The sequence below is a fragment of the Equus asinus genome, chromosome 3 (assembly GCF_041296235.1).
Source record: "Equus asinus isolate D_3611 breed Donkey chromosome 3, EquAss-T2T_v2, whole genome shotgun sequence".
NCBI lineage: Eukaryota > Metazoa > Chordata > Mammalia > Perissodactyla > Equidae > Equus > Equus asinus.
Genome location: NC_091792.1, coordinates 121,150,554 through 121,175,562, shown reverse-complemented (window position 1 = coordinate 121,175,562; position 25,009 = coordinate 121,150,554). Strand labels below are relative to the sequence as shown.

General features: G+C 39.0%; 2 protein-coding genes across 44 annotated transcripts in view; one reads left to right on the top strand and one right to left on the bottom strand.

Annotated features, from left to right (window-relative positions):
* Positions 1-3,858, top strand: part of FIP1L1 (factor interacting with PAPOLA and CPSF1) — a 75,436-nt gene extending 71,578 nt beyond the window's left edge. For 34 of the 39 annotated variants that reach the window (XM_014853506.3, XM_014853508.3, XM_044765990.2 and 31 more), the window contains one exon: positions 399-3,858. In XM_014853506.3, the coding sequence (XP_014708992.1) occupies positions 399-546 (148 nt within the window). In that variant the 3' untranslated portion in view covers positions 547-3,858. The remainder of the gene's footprint in view (positions 1-398) is intronic. The other 5 variants (XM_044765979.2, XM_044765994.2, XM_044765993.2 and 2 more) reach the window with 1 other exon arrangement.
* The window catches only part of LNX1 (ligand of numb-protein X 1), a 175,792-nt gene continuing 152,305 nt past the window's right edge, over positions 1,523-25,009 (bottom strand). For all 5 annotated transcript variants that reach the window (XM_070505876.1, XM_070505874.1, XM_070505873.1 and 2 more), the window contains 5 exons: positions 19,743-19,877; positions 13,769-13,946; positions 11,939-12,170; positions 2,499-2,657; positions 1,523-2,106 (listed from right to left, as the gene is read on the bottom strand). In XM_070505876.1, coding sequence (XP_070361977.1) covers positions 1,971-2,106; positions 2,499-2,657; positions 11,939-12,170; positions 13,769-13,946; positions 19,743-19,877 — 840 coding nt within the window. In that variant the 3' untranslated portion in view covers positions 1,523-1,970. The remainder of the gene's footprint in view (positions 2,107-2,498; positions 2,658-11,938; positions 12,171-13,768; positions 13,947-19,742; positions 19,878-25,009) is intronic.

Below are 25,009 nucleotides of genomic sequence, written 5' to 3'. Positions count from 1 at the left end.
TATTAAACAAAGCAGTGTTCAGTGTAATCAAAGAAAATTCAGGGCCTTGTAGTCTAAAAAAAAAAGTATTAAATTTTAATGCCTAATGTTTGCCTAAAATCAACCCTAGAGAGGATTTTCTGTTTTGATTTAGTGCTTCAGTTTATAATTTGTAATTAGTCTTTCAGAATAAAGTTTATGGGCCCTGGGAATCTAGGGTAATAGCAGTGAATGTGAGCCTATAATGTAAGTACAGTCTTGGTATAAAAGTCACATTGAAAAACTGATTACTCTCCAAAATGTGTTTGAGAAGAAGTATGGATTATTTAAAACCCAGTGTTCTAGTGAGAATTTACTTAGAGTGAGTTGTTTTTTGTCACTACCTGTGAACTTAAGAATACACTTTTCTCTTTCTTCAGTAATAGTAGGCGTCGCCATGAAAGTGAAGAGGGAGACAGTCACAGGAGACACAAGCACAAAAAATCTAAAAGAAGCAAAGAAGGAAAAGAAGCTGGCAGTGAGCCTGCCCCTGAACAGGAGAGCACCGAAGCTACACCTGCAGAATAGGCATGGTTATGGCCTTTTGTGTATATTAGTGCCAGAAATAGATACTATAAATCTTGTTATTTTTCTGGATAATGTCTAAGAAATTTACCTTTAATCTTGTTCTGTTAGTATGACAAGTTAACTTTTTTTTCAAAATAAAAGTGAATTTTTCATGTTAAGTTAAAAATCTGTTTTTGTAATATTTAAAAAAATAAAAGACGGCAATGACTTTATATCTGAGAACGTAATGTGAATGAATCACTCAGCAGGGAATTTAAAGAGCTTTGTTTAGCTGTGTACATACATGGTATCTGATAAAGGTCAAGGTTCCACCTTGGCCATAGTTTTCTTGAGTTAATCAAGTACTAGTCTCTTAAGAGGTTGCACTGCAAAAGGCACCTCTGAGTCTTGAGATTAAAACTAGTTTTTTATTACTGCTGTGGCACTGTTGCTTAGCATATTAAAGAACTTGTATACGGTTTTTGATATCACAACTTTGATAGGTTTTCGGTGTTCTAAATTTGGGTTCATCGTGAAACTAAATGGGGAACTTTTATATCCAAATTACTAAAATCTAAAGGCATTTGGGTGGCCTCTGTGAAATAACTTTCCCTAAGTGTAGTTTCCAGCAGGCACACAAACACTTGTCACTGTGACAGATTTGAATTGCCTCATGGCCATCTGTGAGCCAGGGTCAAGCTGGTTTGGCCTTTCTTGATACTTTTTCCAAGGCTTATTGGTTGAGCAGCAGGTGAAGTTTTTATACAGTTACTGGCTGTATTGTGAATAAAAATAAATGACAAAAGCTTTAGAATAGTCATTTCCTATTAAATCCAAGAAAATACAAGTTTAAAATTCTCTGAGCGTTTTTAGGGATAACCCTTAAGAGGTATTTGTCAGCAATGGTAACAATGTGGTTTTGAAAGAATGGATTACTAGGATCTTTTAAATAGTGATAATAGAAATGAACTTAGTATCACATACTAAAAGACGACTATAATTTTTCAAAAATATTTATTTCTCATTTGATGAAACGAACATTTTCCAGCAATGTACATTTAAAATCCTCTGGTTGTATAGTGTACCCTTTGCAGACCTCAGCATATACCAAATGTTTAATTTAATTGTAGGATTTAAAGCCAGTGGGGGGCATACAAACCATTTCAGCAATTTAAGAGCTTTTTACTGAATAAAAAAATATAAACTTAAAGTTGTGGAGTAATGAGAAATCCTCCACACTAAATAAACACTATTAGTAATGTTTATGTTTTGAGAGTTATATTTTCTGAGGTGTCATTGGCTTTCTTTAGATCATACTTTTCCTGACAATTAAAGTTTACATTTTTTACAGTGTATCCTTTAAATACAAAAATTGACAAGATAAATACGTTGTTTCAACTTAGCTTATTTGTGATTTCTCGTTTTTCTATGACCCATCATTGATTCTACAAAAAAGTGCCAGGCCAAGAAACAATTGTGAGAGTAATTTTTCCTTTAAGTTCTTTCAGCATCTTTGCCAAGCAAGCATGTATCATGCCTGATGTACTTCTGCCATTGACAGCAAGAAGAATATCACCACATCTGAAAAAAATAAAACAAGGTATATTAACATTTTGATCCATAGCTAAAGTTAATGTAGGTTTATATGGTGGTCCTAATTTTTGCCACATCTGTCAATTTTAATTATATTACTTCTAATTAAGGTATTTTTCCCCCTACTCAAATTCTGCAAACTCTTTCCATTCAACTTGTGTTAGAAGGGATGCTAAATGTATAGGAAGTTGCTGTATAGGACCTAGAGTAACTAATTCATTTTGGATTTCTTAGAAATTGGATGCTACATGACTGTTTTTAATTTCTTACCAATAAAAAAAGTATAATAAATACATGCCTTATTTCAGATGGGGCCAAGCTTTTGCATGTATAAAACAAAATATTTGAATATAAGTTTTGTTAGTAGTCATTATTATTACCTAATTCTTCCATCATTGTATGCTGGTGTTCCTTCAACAACGGATTTGATAAAGAAAGGTTTGTTCCCATTATATTCTTCGTAACCTCCTACAATGCAGAAGCCCAGACTTCCAGCTGTATTTCTTCGTAATATAACATCTTTACAGTTATACAGGTACCTGAAATAGAGTGTAATGAAGGTATATGCACTAAGTTTAACTCTTAGTGAATAATTACTGTGATTCATCTCCCATTTCCTTTATTGGCTTTATTTTTTTTAGGCCAAATAGCACTGGATGGGTCTCACTCAAAGTTGTGTCATAGCCCGGTCACCTTTGTGCTCTTTGCTGGCCTTTTCTAATTTAACTTCTGTTTTCCATCTCTCAACACTGTCAAAAAAATAACACCATCTATTATGTTCTGTTTATGTCTGCTGGGAAGATAATCATTTTTGGCTTAAAGATGATGTAATGCCTCAGTTGATATTAAAAAGTTGGATATGCCTAAATTGTTATTAATGAACCACAGTGAAGCATACTTATGGATGTCACATTTTTATTTACTTAGATATAATTTTTAATAAAAACCCTTTGAATAAATGATTAATCTTAGAGAAAAAAATTTAAACCTAACCCTAATTGACGCATTTGCTAAGTTTTGACTTTTGGAAAATATCAGGTTATAGAGAAATATGCAGGCATAAAGTGAATGGAGATTGAGGTCCATTTAAAGATTATAAGAATGATTCATATTGGAGGAGGAAAAACTGGCAGTAAACTGAATAGCAAGTGACAGAAGGCATGGGAGAAGGAGAGACTACAGGCCATCTGTAAATGAGTAGAATCCTCAGCTAAAATAGAAAGTTAGGGGCCAGCCCCAGTGGCCTAGTGGTTAAATTCAGCACACTCCACTTTGGCAGCATGGGTTCAGTTCCCAGGCACAGATCTACACCACTTGTCAGGGGCCATGCTGTGGCAGCAGCTCACATATGAAAAGAGGAAGATTGGTAGCAGATGTTAGCTCAGGGCAAGTTTGCCTCAGCAAAAGGAAAAAAAAAAGATTCTGAAGAAACTATTTCTTTTATTAGTCAGTGGCAGTTGCATCGCAGGTACAGGCTAAGTGCAAACTGTGTGATGGTTATGACAGAGGTTGTGTGTCAGCTAGATTTGACCCTAAAATCCCCCAGTCCAGGAAGTGGTTTGAAAGAAAATTAGCATTTTCCTATTGGTAGAAAAGTCAAGCAATGGGGGCTGACCCAGTGGTGCAGTGGTTAAGTTCACACCTTCTGCTTCGGCAGCCCAGGGTTCACCAGTTCAGATCCCGGATGTTGATATGGCACCACTTGGCAAGCCATACTGTGGCAGGTGTCCCATATATAAAGTAGAGGAAGATGGGCACTGATGTTAGCTCAGGGCTAATCTTCCTCAAAAAAAAAAAATCAAGCTATGACTGTTTTGTTTATAAACTGTACCTTCAAATATTAACTACTTTTTGAAAAACCAATTAGAAGTCTTGTGAAATGTTCTAAGTGTTGAGGGTGGTCTTTATGTTTGTTACCGACCTTGCTAATCAATGTAACATGACTTTTTTCATGACATTGCTGACTCCCGCTTGAAATAAAATAAGCTTTGGGTTTGTTTGGTGGATACCTTTAAAATGTAGTGCTAAAATTCAACTCTACTCAATTTTGTTTTGTATCCGTTGTCATACATAAACATCATTTACAATAATCAATTTCTTTCACTGACATAGCTGAAATGAAACAGCATAACTAGGTTTTTATTGTAAAATATTCATCTGCTGTATTTCACAGTAAGGCGGTGTCAGTAGTAAATTCATCCTTTTGGAGCTGTGATGTGTTAGACCCCACATTTACGTAATGGTTCACTGACTGCTCATGTACAAAGCAAGTAATTAGCTGTTCCCCAAACACCAGAGCATTACATTCTCACCTGTGCCCAATATTTGAGGGAAAGCAGGTGAACAAATGGGTGACTATTACCCAAGGTCATGATCAAATATCTGTTTTCATGTTTTCTAGTCATGATTCATTAAAACATCTAAATGGGTACATAGAGCAAATACTTGAAACTAAGTATTTCTTCTTTTGACCATTGAGTTTTTTCATTAAGTATTACCTTGGACCTTACATTGACTCTTAACTAATTTTATTTCATGAGGAGAAGCTGTAAACATAACTATCTAAAACTTAGATATTCCAATATAAAATTTGCAACATGACATTAAGTTACAAGTATGTCTGTGTTCCTAGACTCTTGTTTTGATAGTGGTGAGAAAATCTGCTTGGGTCATCTTTCAGCAGATGTTTACTGATGTTCATGTTACTGTTGTAGGCACGTGGGCTTTGTCAGTGAACGAGACAGAACCCCTGCCCTCCGTAGCATACGTTCAAGTGGATATCAGTGTTACTAATTTTATTTCATTAAGTGCTTTGCTTCAGTTGAGTATCTTAATGTCATTGTAGCAGCAAGAACTCATTATCGTAAATGCTTTCAAAATCAGACCTTGGTTAGTTGGGACTGATGAGTATTGGGGCATTTTTTTCTTAAGTTGAGTTACTTTACTTGCCATTGGGAAATGTGGCAGCTGTCTTTGCTCAGTGATATTGAGGATTTACCTTTGAGCTATTAAGTGACTAAACTCTAAATTTAAATGTGAGTTTTTTTGTTTTTTTTTTTTTACCTATTCTGAATTCTCTAAATTTAGGCCTAATTGAAGATTTGGCATAGTATAAAGAATAGCAAGGAGTTTGGTAATTCTTCCCAATGAGAAAATTATGTTAACTCAAAAATAATTTAAACTCCATTGAAAGGAGTTAATGAGTTAAGATGAACTCTTGGGTTGCCCAAGAAGCCATATGTTTTTCTGTTCTTTCACTGGCTGTTCCTTCTCAGTCTCCTTCATGTGCTCCCTTTTTCTCAGCCCCCTTCTCAGTGGACCTCAATATTTCACTGAGCTCCTACACTATCAAAGTGTGGTTGTCAAAGTATGTGCCTTTCAGGGAGTCTGGAAGTCAAAAAAGCATTCTTATCATAATAGTAAGGTGTTATTTGCCTTTTTCACTCATTTTCTTACAAGCATTCAGTGGCATTTTCCAGAGGATCCATGATCGGTTATCTGACAAGAGACTGAATGCAGAAGTAGATTTGGGAGTCCACTTCTTCTATTAAGCCAAACATTAATGAGGTTTGCAAAAAATTTACAACAATGCCATTCCGCTCACTAGTTTTTTAAAATACTGTTTGTTTTTCTCATAAAAGATGTTACTTATGTTAACATATAATGGGTTTGTTATTCTAAATTAGTAAATTTAAAAATTCAGATTTATAATAAATATCATTAAACATAAGCTCTTTGGGATCATCAATACTCTGTAAATGTGTATAGTGGTCTTGAGGGCAACTTTGAGAATTTCTGCTCTAGTCATGTTTATCAAATTTGGATGCCCCATTGGTATCTCAAATTCAGCATGTCCAAAACAACTGATAACTCCTCATTCTTCCTTACTACGGCAAAATAATTGCATTCATGTCCCGTAGTCGTCACCCTTCCCTGGTATCCATGCACTTTATTGCATACCTTTGTGGTGCCCTCCTACTCTGATTCTAGACTCAGCCATAAGATCATCAGTGGGATGTTTGCCACAGCCAGCCAAATGCTAGACGTGTGAGCATGGCCAGCCAAGATCAACAGAGCCACCCAAAGGACCCAGAGAGGACTGTAAATGCATGCGTGAGCCAGTCAAGATCAAGCCTAGCCCAGATCAGCTGAACCTCACAAACTTATGAGCTAAAGTTATTGCTGCCTGCTACTGAGGTTTTGCACCTGGTGGTTATGCAGCATGATTGTGAAAATAAATAATTGATATTCCTACTCTATTTTGGTTGTATCCTCCAGCCAGATGATGAAATGTACCATCATTCACTCCAGTGTCTTTTCTAGTTTCCCAAAGCACCCTGTGCCTATATAAATTTCATAATGTTTAAATTATAACTTCTGTAATTCATAATTTTTAATAAGTTACTATGTTATGAAGGCCACGAGGGTTATCCCTATACATACTACATTCATTATTTCATTCAATGCCTGCTAAGCAGAGCCAGTTAAAGACCTTCACAGACGCTAGCTGTTTTCTTTTGGAGGCTCCACCCATTATTATAGCAAGCATACTAAAATGCATTTATATCCCACTTTAAATATAGGTGACTTTGGGGTACGTGTGAAAGACACTTTTTAAAAAATAATTTTGCTCTTGAAATGACTTGGCCATGAATAACTCATTTGCTTTTCCATTGACTGTGGCTTATCAGCAATCATCATACAGTGAAAGTGATGAGGGGAAGTGGCAAGAAATTTGAGGCCTAAGAAGTAAGCAATGAAGAAAGCTATGCACACCATGCTGGTGGCTACATGTAACAGCTGCTAAATGACAGAAATCTGAGCCAAATGCCTCCTGCAGAACTTGCTTTATGGTAGATAGAAAAAATAACTCAAATTATAAAAGCTAAATATAGGCTTCATGTCCTCTTAAGGATGCTCACCAAACTTACTGCATAGTGGTTAAGATCATGGACTCCAAAACCCAGCAGCCTGGTTCAAATTTCAGCTCTGCTTATTAACTGGCCACGTAACCTTGGGCAAGTTACTTAATCACTCTGTGCTTCAGTTTCCCATCTTTAAAAAGTGGGGAAAATATTAGTACTTAGATCATAGAATTGATGTGAGTTTTAAATGACTGGAAAATGCAAAGAATGTGTAAAGCTCTTGGCAGAGTGCCCAGCACAGAGGGTTACATAAGTATTAGCTACTGTTGTGGTTATTATTACAGTCATGCACCGCATGACGATGTTTCAGTCAACAGACCACATATATGACGGTGGTCCTGTAAGATTAGTACCATAGAGCCTGGGTGTGTAGTAGGCTATACCATCTAGCGTTGTGGAAGTACACTCTATGATGTTTGCCAAATGACCATACCGCCTAACAACATGTTTCTCAGAACGTATCCTCATTGTTAAGCGATGCACAACTGTACTCCAGGCTTGGATGTACCTGATGGTGTCCTTGTCTTGTAGTTAAAACGTGAATGTGTTTTGACTTAAAAAAAAAATCTCATGATATCTGCTTCCCTGCTCCTTGACAGTCCTGATCAGAATACCTTAAGAGTTTCAGGAAAGTGAAAAGTTAAGTACTTAGGCAAGAGGAGAAATGAGTTAATGTGTATTAGTATACTAGTCCATATGAGAGAGCATGTTTTGAAAGACTTCCAGATGTGGAGGGTGGGCCCTGAGAGCCAACAGAGAATAAAGCAGAGGGTCGTCAGTGTTTTTTAAATCCCCTCCAGTTGGATGGCATCTGATAATCTGTGTAGCTTAGAGACAAGGCACCATTGATAAGGGTGAGATGTACTTGCATTGTCCTTTATAACCCATTTCTACTCTCTCTGCCACTGCTTTTATCTGACACCCACTGGTTCAGCATACTAATGCTACCCTCTTCATGTGTGTTCATTCTGTGTTGGACTGCACCTGAGGACTTGATTACAATGTCCTAGAAAAGATTTCCTGTTTCTAGATCTGCTGATGTATCATTTTTCTTCATTGGTAGAGAATCTTAGATAACCAGCTGGATCATAGTTTAGGCCAAATACTTTTCCTCGAAATCTGTTAAGCAAAAACGGAAAATGTTTGCCTGAGTAAATGTATAATTTAGAGGGAAATGTCTTCTTTATGTGAATTTTTAAAAAAATCTACTCGTAGCCTTAATCTCTAGCAGTTCAGGCAAATAACTTTTGCTGAGATATGATGAATGGCCTGAAATTCTTAGGATATCACACATGCCAAATGAGTAGAGACATTTAAACCAATGGTTTTGCATCAACCAGGGAGAAACTGGTCTTTTGGGGCTCTGTGCAGTCAAGATCAGAGACGTGACTGGATCCCCCCCCCTCAAGAAAACAGAAGCAGTGTTATGACTGAGGACCCACATCCTGAGACTATCTGGGGGCCTAATATAGACCATGACTGAGTCATTAAGGACTTCTTAAAAATGCCAGGGTGGACATACTTTTAGTTCCAAGATGTTAGAGTGAAGACTGTATCCCTTCTTCTGCTTTTAAAAATTACTATAAAAGCAACTAGGATACTTGGAAACAAATGCCAACTCCATCTTAAACAAAGCTGAGCCACTATATATGAGGAGAACTTCCAAAGGCGGTAAAAGTCAAGAGGGAAGACAGAAGAGAGGATGCCCACAGCTGGAGAGTGCACGCCAAGCTGGTAGAGCCCTGGGGTCCACAGTGAGTGACCCACTCTGATGGACAAAATGCCCATTCCACAAAGGAACACCATAAATAGGCGAGTGGCTGCTAGCAGAGCTTCCCTGGGCCCAGTTTGTCAGAGAAGAAGGGCATGAGTGTGAACCCAAACAGATAATCTGTTTGTATGAGAAGTAGCCTGTAAGTGTGGTAGGGTTGGGGAGAGGGACATGCACTGGGAGTGGCCCTGCAAGACTGATCTTGGTTTGGGAAAAGTAAACACACAACCCTGTGTCATAAAGAGAAGTTTCTGCCACCTGGAAAATGGCTCTGGTTCCTTCCCCTAATTAAGGACCTCCAGCAAATAGCTGCTCCAGGAAAAATTTACCTACCTTAAAGACTAAAAGAGAACCAGCAGAGACACACTACAAAAGAAAAGGGGGGAAGTAACAGTAAAAACAGTAGCAGACAAAAACCACTCACCAGAAATATTCTGCTACAGAAATATGTCTGCCATAGAAAATGAAATTTATAACCAACTATGCTACTGTGAATTTAAAATATTTCTCAAACAATTACTCTGTAAACAAGAGGTCAATACAGAGATACAAGATTTCAATGAAGATACGAGACAAGAGGAGAAGAACTAACAGAACAGAAGAAAAGTGGAAGAGAAAAATGGAAACACCACAAAAACAAAAATGGCTACAAAGGAAAAATACTACAGAGAGACAGTAAGGAATTTGAAGGACAGATCAAAATAAACAGAATGGAAATAGAGTTGAAAAGGATTCAAGAGAAAATTAAAGATATGAAACATAAAAGATATCAAATAAATACATATCTGGGATCTCTGAAAAGAAGAGCCCAAGTCATGGAAGTTTTATTTTGAACATTAGGTGAAAAGACCAAGCCACCATAGAGAGGGAAGGAAATGAGGTGGGCCTCACACTTCTCCACACCGTCATTCAATGTTAGTTAACAGTGATGCGATGCCTACAAAGTCCAAAAGAATGTTGATCCAGTAATTTTATACCAGGCAACCTGTCACGTGGTTGTACAGAGGTACCATAATTTCTTTCACCAGTTCCTATTGGTAGTGGACACTACAATACAGCAGTGTCTTATCACTGCACATTTCTATGAATTCTTACTGCACCATTGTTTGTGAAAGCAAAGATGGAAAACAACCTAAGTGTCCCCTGCCAGTAGGAACTGGTTCAATAAATTATGGTATGTGTATACAATAGAACACTATTCAGCCATAGAAGAGAATGAGGCAGCTTGATATGTACTAATATGAAATGATACTCAAGGTAGAGTCTTAGTTTTTTTTTTAAATCATGGTACATAATAGTGTGTATGCTACGTGTGTGTGTGTGTGTACATATATACATAGACCAGGGGTCAGCAAACTACAGCCCAGCCCACCACATGTATTTATAAATAAACAGCCATGCCCATTCACTTACATGTTGTCTATGGCTGCTTGCATGGTACAACAGCAGAAGTGAATAGTTGTGACAGTCAATACAACCTTCAAAGCCTAAAGCCTCTGGCCCTTTTCAGAAAAAGTTTGCCAATCCCTGACATAGACTCCCCCTGGAAAAATGCACAAGGAATTGCTAATAGTGGTTACCTCTGCCAAGCAGATCTGAGGGGACGGGTGGGAGACTCACCTTTCTCTCTCTCTATACCCTTTGGTGCCCTCTGAATTTTTGCTGTGCCTATTATTACTGCGAGGAGAGGAGAGTGTGAAGGAAACCAAGAATTGCCAAGGTGACTGAAAACCAGTGTTGTCCATGCTGGCGTTATTTCACACTTCCTTTCTACTCTTCTTTAAAGGAAATGAGCAAAATCCAGACTATACTATTGGCATGAGCAGAGACATCTGTACCCAAGGCCAAGTGACAAAATGCAGAGGGAGAGAAAGCCATGCACTTGGTATTTGGAATAACAGGCATCTCACATTTGTCCCATCTTAAGCGAATGAATAGCAAGGAACTTCGATTCTATGACAAATAGCTTTCAAGCACAAACAATTTTAAAAGACCTATTTTAATAGATTCCAGTTTCAGAAAGATTTTTTGAAATAAAATTGTAGTTAAAAGGACACACTCATCTTCCACCTTGGCTCAGTTCTAAAATGTTTGCAGGTTTTTAAACTGCCTCAATGCTCAGTTTTCAACTGTTTAAAAATGTACTCATTTAAATAATTTATCAACTAGTGAGGGCTCAAAAAGGAATCTAGGTCAGTTTGTATTTGAGGCAGGGATGTTTTTTGAAACCTCAATTAAAAAAAAAGAGATCAACCTATTTCCACCCTCCAGAAAAATGTACTAACACCAAACATCCTGCTTTCATTCATTAAATCCCATGTCAGCACATCATTTTCAGTGAGTCTGATATTTAACACTTAAATCACGCATTTGGAATTAGTAAGGCGATCCTTTGAAGGCCGAGAGTTTATGCTCTGATGCAAGTGAGCAAACCCCAGTTTCTCTGTCCTTTGAAAGTTTAATTTCTATGTGTAACTATCTTTCCTGAAGTGTCTGCATGAGACAGTTCAATGGCTTCGAGTTACATCTCACTAAAATGACAACACAGCTGCTTCCTGAAGCTTTATGCAAGAACTTTACAGGAGTGGGAACGTGGGCCAGATGATCTGCGACATATCCTCAGTCAACATGCTTCAACATCTGGGTGCAGGCAAAGTGTTCTGCTGCACTGCTTTATGTTTAGCCAGGGCCACCCGAAAGCTAAAGAGGTAGAATCACAGACGGGGGTCATCCTCCGTGCAAGCTCCTAGGGCTGCCACTAGCAAGTTAGGAAAAGCAAACCTTCCCCTGTTCCAGGGCGTGTGAAAACAGGCTAGATTTCTGCCTTCTCTCCCTATCAGCAGAGCTCCTTGCTGCATGAACCACTGACACAACTGTACATAGCAGCCCTTCAAGTTCCTCAGTGTGAATGCCTGTTTCCACATCCAGGCTTTCATCCCTGCCCTAGGATTTCTGCATGTATTTCAGTTACAAAAGGAAGACAGAATTATTTCAAATAGTCCTACAAGCAAGCCTGGGTCTCATTAAGATGCTAGTGCCATGAATCAGCCAGAGAGAGTGAAAGAGTGGTCTAAGAAATGTGTTTCCTCCCACACCTCCCAAAGGATGTCACACTGGAACTCACCGTGGTAATTCCAGCCACATGACCCAGGAAGGGGACCAGTCGCCAGGTGGGGCTGTGTTGTGGTTGGAGTAGTCCAGGGCTGCTGGGCTGCTGCAGTCTTCCTGGCCCTCATGTTCTTTGACTTCCAAAGCTTTAAGTACCACCGAGGAGGATGTGCTCTTCAATAATGCAACTGCCTCACTCCGGCTGACCTCTGTTAGCTCAATCCCATTCACATTCAACAAAATGTCACCTAACGGCCAGAGAAGCAGAAACCATCCTTGTAGTGAGAGTGCAAACAGGAACTTCTGCTAAAAGTGCAAAGGGACAGGCATTGACTGAGATGCAAAGATGTGGGGAAGTGGTGAGGGTGAGGGGCATGTCATCAGCCTCTTATGTTGACATGAGTCTGGGTTCTCATATAGCAAATGGGGAACAGCGTACAGATTCCAAGAAGCTGGTAAGTCATGTTTTGAGGTTTCTAAAGCATACCTATTGGTGTTTGGCTCTTGCCTTAAAAAAAAAAAAAAAAAAGGAAAGAAGGCAGGTAAATTATCCACCTTTACTATTTACTCAAAGAAAACCTTCTTTTTCATACTTTTTTCTCATTTTCAGCACAAAGGGAGAGCACAAAAGCTCCCAGCACCTGCACAGAGCCTGGTGTGTGGCAGGCACTCAGTAAATACGGATTGAATGAATGAATAAGAAACTACCCATGAGAGTGTCTAGCAGAAGAGTCTATAGCAGCTAAGAAAAATGGGCCTAGACCTGTATTTTTAAAGAGGCAGAAGGGTTAACATTTCTATTCATTGCAAAAGTGATAATAGCTACCACTGGTTAAGCACCTACTATGTGTGGGACCATTTCCATACATCATACAGTACAACCCTCTGCTTGTGTTCTCTAGCTAACAAGTCACTTCTTGGTTGACTTCATTGTTCTCCACCCAAGGTGCTTGGGTGAAAAAGAAAAGCAAGAGAAACTAAAATATACACCTCTCCTACCTCCATTTTCTACTTTTTTATCTCTTGATTTTCTGCCTCCTTTGAATGTCATCTTTTTCACACAGAATAACCACAGCAAGAATAAAATGATAGGAAGAAAAAGATGGGAAAGGCCTTGAGTCCATCCTGACCCCCACAGAAGCACTGTTAGGTTAGCCAGCTGCATCCCTTAACATGCCATCCCCATGACGACTCAGGCTGGGCAACCGTACTTCAGAAACTTCATTTTCTCTCTTGAATCTGAACCCTGGAATAGTATAATTGCTCAACCATTTGAGCTACCCCTTCACGTGAATTGACAATATTATTAAGGATACAAATTGGACATCTTCCTTCACTCAAAGTAGCCAAGGACATATAAGATTAAAGTAGTAGCACACTTTTCACCAATGGGAAAGTACCTAGCTTGGTAGTTAGTAAATATTCACTGAATCAAAATTTATCAAATTATGTCTCCTATCCAACCCATGAAATGGGACAATTTATGAATAGCTTCATCACCAGATCAGTTCAGCAAAGAATCACTTAGAATGGCTAGAACCAAATTATGCCATTTAATCGAGGCATCTTGCTCATAACCATAGCATTTCCCTATTAATTCTTGACATAGTTCATGGGTATTTGATTTACTAGCAAGCAAGGTGGCACACATCAACCACATGCACTAAGGTGAAACCCAGTCCAGCAACTATACTCAAACCAATCATGGTCAATGGGTAACAGACGTCCTAGCCAGATCACCCTTGCATTCTCTTGTTATTTCTGGAAACAGTTACCTAACCCAGCAAGCTGCTAATTCCTCTTAACACTCTGCCACCCCACTACCATAAGTCTCTTTACTTTTTACCTGTTTTTATTCTTCCATCTCTGCTTATGACTCCTCCGGGCTCAACACTGATGACATAGATGGGCAAATCCCACTCCCTATGTGACGCTCCCCCTGCAACGGTCATGCCGAGAGATTCGCTGGGGTCTTTTTGGACACTTACCACCTTCTCATGACAAGTGACCGCTGGATGGAGGAGCTGAAGGCACAGACAGAAAAATAGACATGGCACATTTGTTCACAAGTGGGTTTGCATTTCCTATACATACAAAAACTATGAAAACTGCATAAATATGTGATGGTGGTCCTTGGTCTCCCAGAGAGAGAGACACACAGAGAATCCTCGCTTTGTCCCACAACCATCAAGAGAGTTACCTTATCCTAAATTCTATAGGCTGACTCAGAGAAAGTTTACTTTTCAAATGGGACCAATAAAAATGAAGGAGGAACAGGTTAGAGACCACCGGAGAAATATTAAGCATACAAAGTGAACTTTACCCAAAGTTTTTCAAGTGACTCATTTATTCCTGATAGTAGTGAGTCAACATTTCATAAAATCCTTGTCATTCGTGAATATCATGAATTTCTTCTAAGTTAAAAAACAGTAACCATATTTTAATTAGTCTCAGTTTAATGTGTGCAGGTAATCAGTTATAGAAATCCTCAGAGAAAAATAATGGATTTCAGATATTAAATTGTAAAAATTCACCAATATCTAGGTTCCCGCATTAGTATCCTTACTTTGACTTTAGCAGTTCTGAATCATACTCAGTCAGTTATGCTCTTTAATCTTATTACATAAAAATATAGTATACACCTTGTATAGTAAACACTGCAGACTGACTTTTGAAAAGCAAATTAATTAAGAGAATTGGTACTTTGATTCAACAACAGTAGACTAAACACATTCAAAGCTACGTGGAGCATTATCTTGAAGCAATAAGTAGGTCACGGGTACTGTTTATCAGTGAATATATATCAATATATATTTTTCTAAAAAATTATTCTCCTCTCAGTTTGTGCGGTGACCTAGGGGACTAGACAGTGGGCATGTGCACTGCAAATAAACATTTGTAACACTTGATTAAACCTCAAAGAAGTCTATGGCTCAAAACACAGCTTACAGTTGTATCTAAATAAAAAACACATCTCATAAAAATCAAAGTACACAACAAACTGTAAGCATACTAGTTTTGTTTAAACAAGGGGAGGGAAATGAGAATTTGCATTAGTATTTACATTTTCATAAGCAAACTCTAAAGAGAAAGTGGTTTCATGGGTGTGGACGTGGAACCCACAGATCAGAGAAGGGTGGAGACTTCTTAATATATACTTTTCATTTTTTGAACCCTGTCAATATATTATCTATTCAAGAAGTGAATCATAATTAAACAAACTTCTGTAAATGTGATGGTTGACATCATGTAGAACTATTACCGGCACGTACAAGGTCAATTTTTAATGATTCGTTATGAGGCAAGGTAAGTGCAGGCTTTTGGTGCATTTATTATCTCATGATTTCCTATGGTTTTAAACTTCCCACGTCTGTTTTAATGGTCTTATTGTATACGGTAATGGCCTGTTACTGTATCCCCAGTGCTGAAAATAGCATGTAGCACACTCAAGATGGTAAGTCCATGTTTGTCGAATAAATGGATGGGTAAATTGCAAATTGCCACAAATTGTTTTTTGGTAATAACAGAACAATAAATCAGAAACTACAGATAATTATGGCAAGGTACATGTTACAAGTAGTACTTGTAAGGTCTGGGTTAGGTTTATCTAAATCCCAGAACTTTGAAGAGGCTTTAAGAGACTAGCTATCAGATGTAAAACAAAACTAGCTATCAGTTGTAAAACTGAAATGGGACTTTCTTCATAGAAAATAAGACAAATAAGTAACAGTATGAACAGTATGAACACAGTAGTTCTAGCACTCCAGCTGAGGCCAAGGAGTAGACTTGCAGGGGCCCTCAAGATCCCTTCTCAGTACATGACTTTTCCCTGCTAAAAGGCAATTAGATGCAGGACATCTTTTCCTTTGATCACAAACATCTCTCAAAAGACCCCTGCTTGGAGATGCAGGCAGTTCTGAAATGCCCCCAACTCAGGGCAAAGTTCTAAACCCAGAGACTCCTAGTGGCTGCCTGTTGCTCCAGCTCATTCCTTGGGATATTGATAAAGCATTTACTCCTGATCCTCACAAAGAAGGGCTTAACTCCATTCTTTCCAGGTGGGGGCCAGGGGTAGTTGACCAATGTCTCAAGATGATGTCTAAAACAGTATGGAAGGCTCTGGAAAACAAGAACATCTATTTCATGTTAAAATATATATATTATCTATCATATATATATACACACACATGCATACATATATATACATATATGCTCTATCTCTTCTTGAACAGCTGCCTAGTACTTCATGGTGTAGATATGTCACATTCACCACGGATGACCATTTGGGTTGTTTACAGTCTTTCACAAAATTAAACAGTGATACTGTGAACATCCTTAGACATATATATCTTGTGCACTTCCATAAACATTTCTTTAGGCTAATGTCCTAGAAATACAATTACTAAATCAAACAGCCTGAGCATTTTTCAGTTAGATAGATGTTGATAAATTACCTTTGAAACAGCTCTATCATTTATAATCTCACCAATACTTTGTGAAAATGCTGATTTCTCACAATTCTGCCAATAATGGGTTTTATCACTATTTGCCCAGATGAAAAAGATTCCAGTTATTTAATTGCCTTTCTAGTAGTAAAATGAACATCTTTTATGGCTATTTGGGTTTCTCCTAGTAATAAGCATATGAGATTTTGTAATACTGTCATCACCCGAGTTCCCTCTGACTTCATCTATGAAATGGTAAGAATGCCCACGCACAGCAAACCTGTGGCTAAAAGAAATGATGGGAGATATGGCTTTTATCTGAGAACACTTTGGTTGAAAAAATGGGTTACTAAATTCACTTGTAAATAGCAAAACTACATATCATATGAAATATTCCAGAAGTTACACTGACTTTTCTCCTACCACTCCCGTTAATAGGAATTAGTGAGGCTTTAATTTTATTTTTCTGTGAATAACTATTGCTTGAATAGTGTACAGATTAGCCAGATACTCTTTTAAGAAAAGTAAAGAATACTTATTTGTTGTTTACTTAAATGTGCCAGGCGAGGCAACCGGAGGCTCAATGTTTAAAAAAATCTGATCAATGAAACACAACTGGCAGGAAAAAAAATTGAGTACTGAAAGCTAGGATGTCTGACTCGAAATCCATACTCTCCCTACTATACCACTTTGCTTTTAGAAGTAATATTTAAACATCATATAAATTAATCAATTTTCAGGTAACTATCAGAAAAACACATGAAAGAATAATTACTCAATTTTTCCAGAAAGAGTTTCTCATTGACTAGAGAACTCAACTCAAATCCAATTCTGTCCAGTAAAATAGACGACTTAGGATTTGAATGCTGAAATCTATGTGTTCCCGGTGGCAAAAATGTGTCATTTATGCTTTTAGATACAAGTTCCTGGAAGGCAGTCTTCTTTCACACTTGTCCAGTGCTTCCCAAACAGCCTTGCTGCACTGAGCACCTACAGGCTCAACACAAATGACTGGACTACCCCGAATAAGAACGTGTCCATGTGTCTCGTGTCTCCAATAGCCATTTGCCTTCCTACCAGAGAGACCCACGTTAGGAATGGAAAAACCAAAGTCTCCCCACAAAACCTTCACACTCAGAGTTGCCTAACTTTCTCTGGGGAGAAGGAGAGTTAAACATGACAGATGTTCTTCTTCTCCATCTGTATTTTCTCTCCACTCTCCCTTCCCTACTGTGAAGACCTCAGGATGTTCCCTAATGTTTGAAAATATAATTTATTATGAAATAGTTCAGGCTGATTAAAAAGTATCATGGGTACCTGTGTACTTATCATTCAGCTATAAAAAATACATTATGGAATATTTGCTTTGGATTTTTAAAATAAAACATTTCAGACATATAAAAAAAAGTGTAAACATTAACATAACGACCTACCCTTGGACCTTGCGACCCCGTATCAGAAATACACGTTCCCCGTACAGCTGAAGTTCCCCTATGACGTCCCTCTGACCGCACTCCCTATCCTCTCCCACCGACGTAACCACGCTCCTAAATTTGATGGTTATTATTCTTTAACTTTTCAATTGGCTAAAAACTTTTCTGTCTCACAAATCTTGGTTTGCCTTCTTTGGTATTTATTTGAATCATTTAAGGTCCTACTTTCAAAAAGTCATGTTGTTTCCTAAATAAAACAAAACTTTAGTAAGATCATAAAAAACTGAGTCATCAAAGGGCCATATAGGTCTTAGTTTTATTTTAAATATGCCACTTTGTGTGTGTGTGTGTGAGAGTGAGAGAGAGAGAGCGAGAGCGAGAGCGAGAGCGAGAGAGAGAGAGAGAGAGAGAGAGCGCGCATTTCAGAAGGCAGACAGAACTATAAATTAAAATGAAAATAATTAAAATTTCCCACTAGGCCAGTTTGTTATGTATGTTTTCCAGGAATTGAACCCATGACAGAGGGTTGTGGCAAAAATTTGATCAGATCATCTGGCTCTTTCCATGATTCATGATGGTTAGGTGGAAGGGATTATAAAGCCACAGTGCTGGTGGAAGCCTCAATCTTAGTGGTTTAATGAACTAAAATATTATACAGCTTAGTTAATTCAACTATAATTAGTTAATTAAGCTAATGAACTAGTTTTCCATTAATAAGTACCATTAGTTTAATTTAAACATGCTAATGGGATTTACTAGCAAAAAGACACCAGAGAGTCCTTATCCATAAAATGTTTTAACAGGAGGTACTTGGTCTGTCCAGATTGCTTATTGTGAAAAAACCTGGAATTCACAGATTTATGGGTCATGGCTGGCTGGAGAGAGAGAGGTTGTAGCCTTATAGGCTGTGTAATTAATGGTGTATAAAGCAGATATGTTCCCAAAATCAAAATTTTGAGTATCGTTTCTGCATACATTGCTCAAAAACTCAACTCAGGAGTTATTCCAAACCAAAATGTAGCCTGATGTGGAATATAGGCATTCCTTAATCTCTGTTGCACGAAGAATGGGCTCCTTATAAGATTTCTTTAGTTACAAGTGGCATAATGAAACAAGATGCCAGGAGAAATGTCTGCTAGAAGCTTGTTGCCATCACAATAGGATGCCAAGCCAAGGCTACAGGACTCTGAATTTGGACTAAGTAAGGTTTACGTTGCTTAGACACCCATCCAAATGGAGAGGTTATGGCATTGCCTCTAACAGAAGCCACAGACAGAAGTACCAATTGGGCTAAATCACCTTATTCAAAGAGGCTGCAAATTGCTGGCCTGAAGAATGTATTCTGCCTACAGATGCATTTTGCTTCACCAGCAGTATCTTAAAATGTTTCTGGATTTGAATGCCATAGGATAGGACATGTGCACCCTGGTTTGCCCCAATCCCCACCACTCCCTAAGGTATATGAGCTTCAAATATTCAAATTATCTTCCTGGGCCCTTCTGCAAAAAACAAACATACTAAAATTAGCAGAGAAATTATTATTTTAATTTTCAGGCAGACTTGGAACTTCAAAAACCAGAAACCAAGCAAACCTCTTGTTTCATTTCAAAGTGAATGGAAAACAGTCCTTAAACAAAATGACTGTTGGGAAAACATGACATCTATTTGGCTTAGAGTAGAAATTAGGTCCCCATATGAGGTCTGCAAGATCGGGTTTCAGAATTCTCTTGCACCTTCCTCTCTCCTGCTTGGATGGGAGACACCTGTTATCTCACCAAGTCTCGAAGATGGGACTTCGGGCTTTTGGTTTTACAAGACAAGTCAAATAGTGTTTCTTTAAGTGATGAAGTCCAGAGATCACACTTAGAAATGTTCAAGTGTGCAGCCTTCCCAAAATATAGCTCCTTTCAGGAGCAGCGGACATACCCTGGCTGGGCCTCACCTTGGGAGTGTTGCTCCTGTCCCCTGGCCCTGGGGACTGGCTGCCGTTGCTGTTCCAGCTACCTTCCTGAAAGATGTCAGGACTCTGCTGACGAACCTGGCGGGACACGACGAGGTGGACACGCCTTTCACTGGCCTGGGTGATAAGAGACAGGTGTTAGCCACTCTCAGAGCTTCCATCCAAACCATCCAGCACCAGGGGCTTACCAAGATGAGAGTCTGGTTTTATCTTTTTTATGGAAAAAAATGCTTTCTAGTATTTTTCATGGCAGTGCCCATTTTGTAATTTGGCATGAACATGAGAGTTATTTCCTTTATCCTTAAACCAGGTAATACACATTGCTTCAAAGAAAAAAAATAGGGAAGGTTTGACTCATTCAACAGTCTTTGAAAAGACATTGTCAGACACTGCTAGTTTATTTTTAATGAGTGACTCCATTACACAAGCTGCGTCTGAAGGACTTTCCAGATAGAACAGGGTGTACAGTGTAAAGTAGCAGCCCAGTCCAAACTCCAAACCAAAGGTCTAAGACCAAAGGTAAACAGCGAAGAGCAAGAAATAGAGCTATTGGCAGCAACGCTACCACTGTAGGAGGAGAAATCCCGCGTCTGACAGTCTCAAACACTTGGGCATGGGAAAGGACAAGCACTTTAGAAATACAGGGATGACCTAATAGGTTTGAACACAGCCTGATTGCAGGCCTTTGCCATGATCCTTTATTTTTTTATGCAACGACCACTAATTCTGACTACTAGTCCTCTCTGCTACGTACGTTAATACTAGGACAGAGCGTTCCAAAAAGCAAACTTATTGCTTACTGGGCACGTTCCATTCCACACCATAAATTTACAAATTGGCTTTCTGCCACAGATGAGTTTCATGTGTGTCTGACAGTATGGGTCATTATTCCAGAACTACTGACTACTGAGATCCTACATCTGCAGGCCAGATAGACTGGACCTTGGAACTGTGAAACATACGTAAACAAGGCTCCCTAATGGCCCAGGCTCAAGTAGCCAGCTGACCTCACCCATCACTTTAATTAAAAGCTGATAGTGATGAGAACTCTTAGGATGTACTCTCTTAACAACTTTCTTATATATCATACAGCAGTGTTAGCTATAGTCATCATGTTGTACATTACAGCCCTAGTACTTATTTATAACTGAAGGTTGTACCTTTTGTCCTACGAGTTCTTATCACAAGAAGTTTTTTTCTTTTTATTGTGTGTATATGAGATGATGGATGTTAACTAAGCCTATTATGGTTTATGGTATCATTTCACAATATATGTAAATCAAACCATCATGCTGTATACCTTAAACTTATACAGAGAGGTATGTTAATTATTTCTCAAAATGGGAAAAAATATCCCCCCAAAACAAACAAAAAAAACCTGATAGTGGCTGAGGCATGGCTAAATTTGAATAGAAACCAGGAAAAGACTAAGTGTGGGGCCAAGGAAGGTGGAGGAGAGAGGAGTAAGGGGTTCGTCTTCTCATCCCATCCACTGACCACTCACCCCCACAGCACAGATGGACATTGGCCTGCCTGCCTTCTTCCCTCACAGGCATGGCTATCAGACCGTGGAAAAGCAAGGCCATGAATAGACCACGATCTTCTCCACGAGCTCAGACAATGGAATTGAGATATTTGCTTCCTGCTTCTCTGCATCTTGCTTCTCAGAGCACGTAACTCACTCCCACTCTCAGGAACTAGGACCTTGTTTTAAAACCTTAAGCAATAAGAACCCCACCAATGAAATCAGATCCTCACAGTTATCCAACACTGACCAGCCCAAACCTTCATGACTTTGCATTCTTATATTAACAAACATCTCTTCTCAGAGGTCTCTTGAAACTTAGGAGTCATCAACTGAGTGGCTGTAAATTAGATAAACTTTTTAAAATAACTGCTAAAGTGCAATGTCTATTGTAAATATCACAGTGGATGGTGGGCCAGTCGAGTTGATTCATTTCACATAAATATAAGAAATCCTGACAAACAGGGACCCAAAAAGAAAGTTTAAGTCCTTCACTCACTTTCCTTCACATAATGCCCAGTCATCACTTCTGCTGGTCCCCCAGTCATCGCTGAAATGCCCTTCCTCTCTTCCTTTGCCTATCTTGAATTCCCTGGTGTTTCTCATCACATATAAAGCCTGTGTCAGAACAGGACCAAAAAAAAACAAGCCCAGGAAACAATTACAAAGCAAGCTGACATGAAGATCTATGGTATCAGCCAACTAAATTCAATTCTTGGAAGAGCATCTTGTAATAACTGAGTCTTTCTTTATACTGTAAGCCTTACTCATCCCAATGAGGTTATCTCTGGGAACTTTCTGAAGCAAAAAAATTACAGAATGATAACAAGTGGCAAACATTCAAGTCAAAACTTCAACTGCTGAGCCCAAATTCACTCCTTATCTTCAGGGAAACTCTGATGTTTTGAAGGATCTCAGGAGCGGGTTTGTCTCTAGGCCTGCACATTGCATCGTGTTCGTTTTGGAGGAGCAGCAGCTGCATGACCTAAGCACCTCATAAGAATTGAGAAAATTCAAGCCGTGCATGTTGAATCAACTGGCCAGGCAAAATCCAAAATGCCAAGGAGCAGCCTGCAAGAACTATTTAATTCACATTTTCAAGCACTGGGTTTTCTCACTGGATTTTCAAATACCGACTTTGGTATTAACTTGTTGGCAAGAATAACACTCCAATAAATAACCCCGGTATCAATTTACTTGGAAATAAATTCCCTGCAAGGCTGGATGCATGGGTCTTACCAGCCACCTTATAAATTGCTCTCAAGGAGATTTTATTTGATGTACTTTCTTTCCTAGAGTTTGAAGTTGAACGTGGAAAACGGGCTAATGTGTTTGTCCTGGCTCTAACTCTCAGGAGCAGCTGGATTCAGTGTCGAGAAACAGCCCTTAGCACCAGATAGTCTTTCTTTCCACTGCTGTAAATATGGGATGAATGTGGAGTGAGTGTGAGAAGGGGAGTGAGGGGGAGACACAGCAAGACCGAATGAAGGCGAGAATGGCAGAAACTTGTTTATTTCATACCCACAGAGTATGTGCCAGGAAAATGGATACAGCAGACCTGTTATGTAAATAGCTAATGCTCAAAGGAAGAGCATGCTACATGACAGAGGTAGGATAGCCTTTCTCTTGGATCTCCTGGGATGTTACAACTTGGGTGAAAGGGCTATTTCACAATTATGGCTATCTCGAGTAGTAGACAAGGCTAGAAGTAGATTCTTTTTACTTGACGTTTCTTCTCCTCTCTCCCTTAAACATCCTAAATTTTGATCCAGACAAATTCTGAGCATAGTGGTTACAAGTTGATAGCTTGAGTGTTGTACCATATTCTCCTTTCTCTTCCAAGAACCCAATCATTAAACTCCCTCTTCTTTCTATGGGTTAAGGGGAAGGGATTCTCATGGCCTCTACATTCTCCCCTGGGGAACTTAGCTTGTTGGCAGCCATTCTGTCTCCATGGCTGAATGTATCTGCTCTGGGCCAGGCACTTCACAAGAGTCTTGGGGCACATGGCCTCTGCCCTCATGGAGCTTGTCCTACCTTAGGGACAGTCAGAAGCACACACAAGAAAGAGGTATGGGTAACACACATAAAAGTCTCCAGAGGTGGGACAAATTACTTCTAGCTGAAGACACAGGAAAAATCTAATATTCAGGGAAAACCACAGGGTTAAAATTAAGCAGCATTTCTCATGGAGAGGCTTGTTATTTTGTTTAATGACTATTTTTCTCTGCTCTTTTGAGATTTGACTTAAAATTGCCAATAATATTTATATGAGGGGACTAAGCAGATGCCACAGAAGAGAGCCCTAGTCTGCCAGCCTTATTTATACTTAGTCCACTTAAAAATAATAAAATCCCATCTCTTATAGTTGGGAGGAGGAGTCTAGAAGCACTACACTGTGACACCCCACAGGGCAAGCATCTTCTTCCATTATGTTCAGCCTAGAAATGGCTTTTCTCCCTACAAAATCCACTATGGCTGATAAGAACTGCTCACATTGTCAGGATGCAGCATAGACCAGAGACTTTAGAGCAGACAGATGGAAATCAAAGATGCCACTGTATAAGGAGCCAGGAGAGGCATTTTGCAGGGCTGTACATTAGAGCATAGATGGTCTTTCTACTGTCCTAGCACTACATGGGTCTATGCGGTGGCTAAGAGGGCCAGTGATGACTAGGGCAGAGCAAGAGTTGATAGAGTACCTGCACATCAAGGTGTGAACTACCCACCTGGCCAAAGTTTCCACCTATTCATTTGTAAACGAGGATTGGAGTTAAACCAAATGCACTGTAGCATTTGGTGCTTTTAAAATATATATATGCATATGCTTAAATAAAATGTTCAATAAAGTGTATGTGATTCACGTGGGTTCGGTCATTGTGTTTCTTGTATTTGCTTTATAAAATTTCAAGTTAAGAGTCCCACACTCATGCCCCCCCAATTCCCCACAGTATTGTTCTATACAAACACCTAAAACAGGATTCCAAACTGATTGTTGGGTAGCAACTGTATTGCTCAGAGCAGGTAGACCATATACACAGTACCCTTTATGACATAGAATAGGCCCACAAGAGGCCCCTGCTTGACTAGGTGGCCCTCTTGTTACAGAGACAAGTAAGAGCTGCAGTTGAATTTCTAATATAAAGCTGTTTACAGAGCTTGTCTCTACTAAGCGTTCCATCCACTAACATCAGAGGTTTTAATGAGCATTTCTTTAAAAAAAATTCATCCTGCATCTGAGTTTAACTTTGGTTTCTTTTCCAAGGTTCTTGGAATAAGACAGTCTAGCTTTAACTGATTTTCAATAGATACCGGTGGGGATGGTTCTTTCTATGCTGTTTGGGGTTGCCCCATTTTAGCTTCCCTTCCTGCAACTGCTCAAGGATCATTCTCAGTTCATCCATCTTGTGCTTACAAAGCCCTGGGGAATTGTAGAGCACTGCTTCCATAAAGTTAGAAATTCACAGATATGGAAGAGATGTCAGATATCATCTGATCCAACATTTTCTCTGAAGCCTTTGTTTCAATTCCCCTACAAAATCCTAACCATGTTGTCACCCAGCTCATGCTTCAATGCCTCCAATGACAGTGAACTCACTGTGTCCCAAGGCAGCACAAGCCAGTTTTAGAGAGCACTAATTAGAAAGTTTGTCCTTAGGTTGAGCTTAAATTTGCCATTCTCTTGCTCGTCCATTGGTCCTAGTCATGTACTCTGGGGCAACCC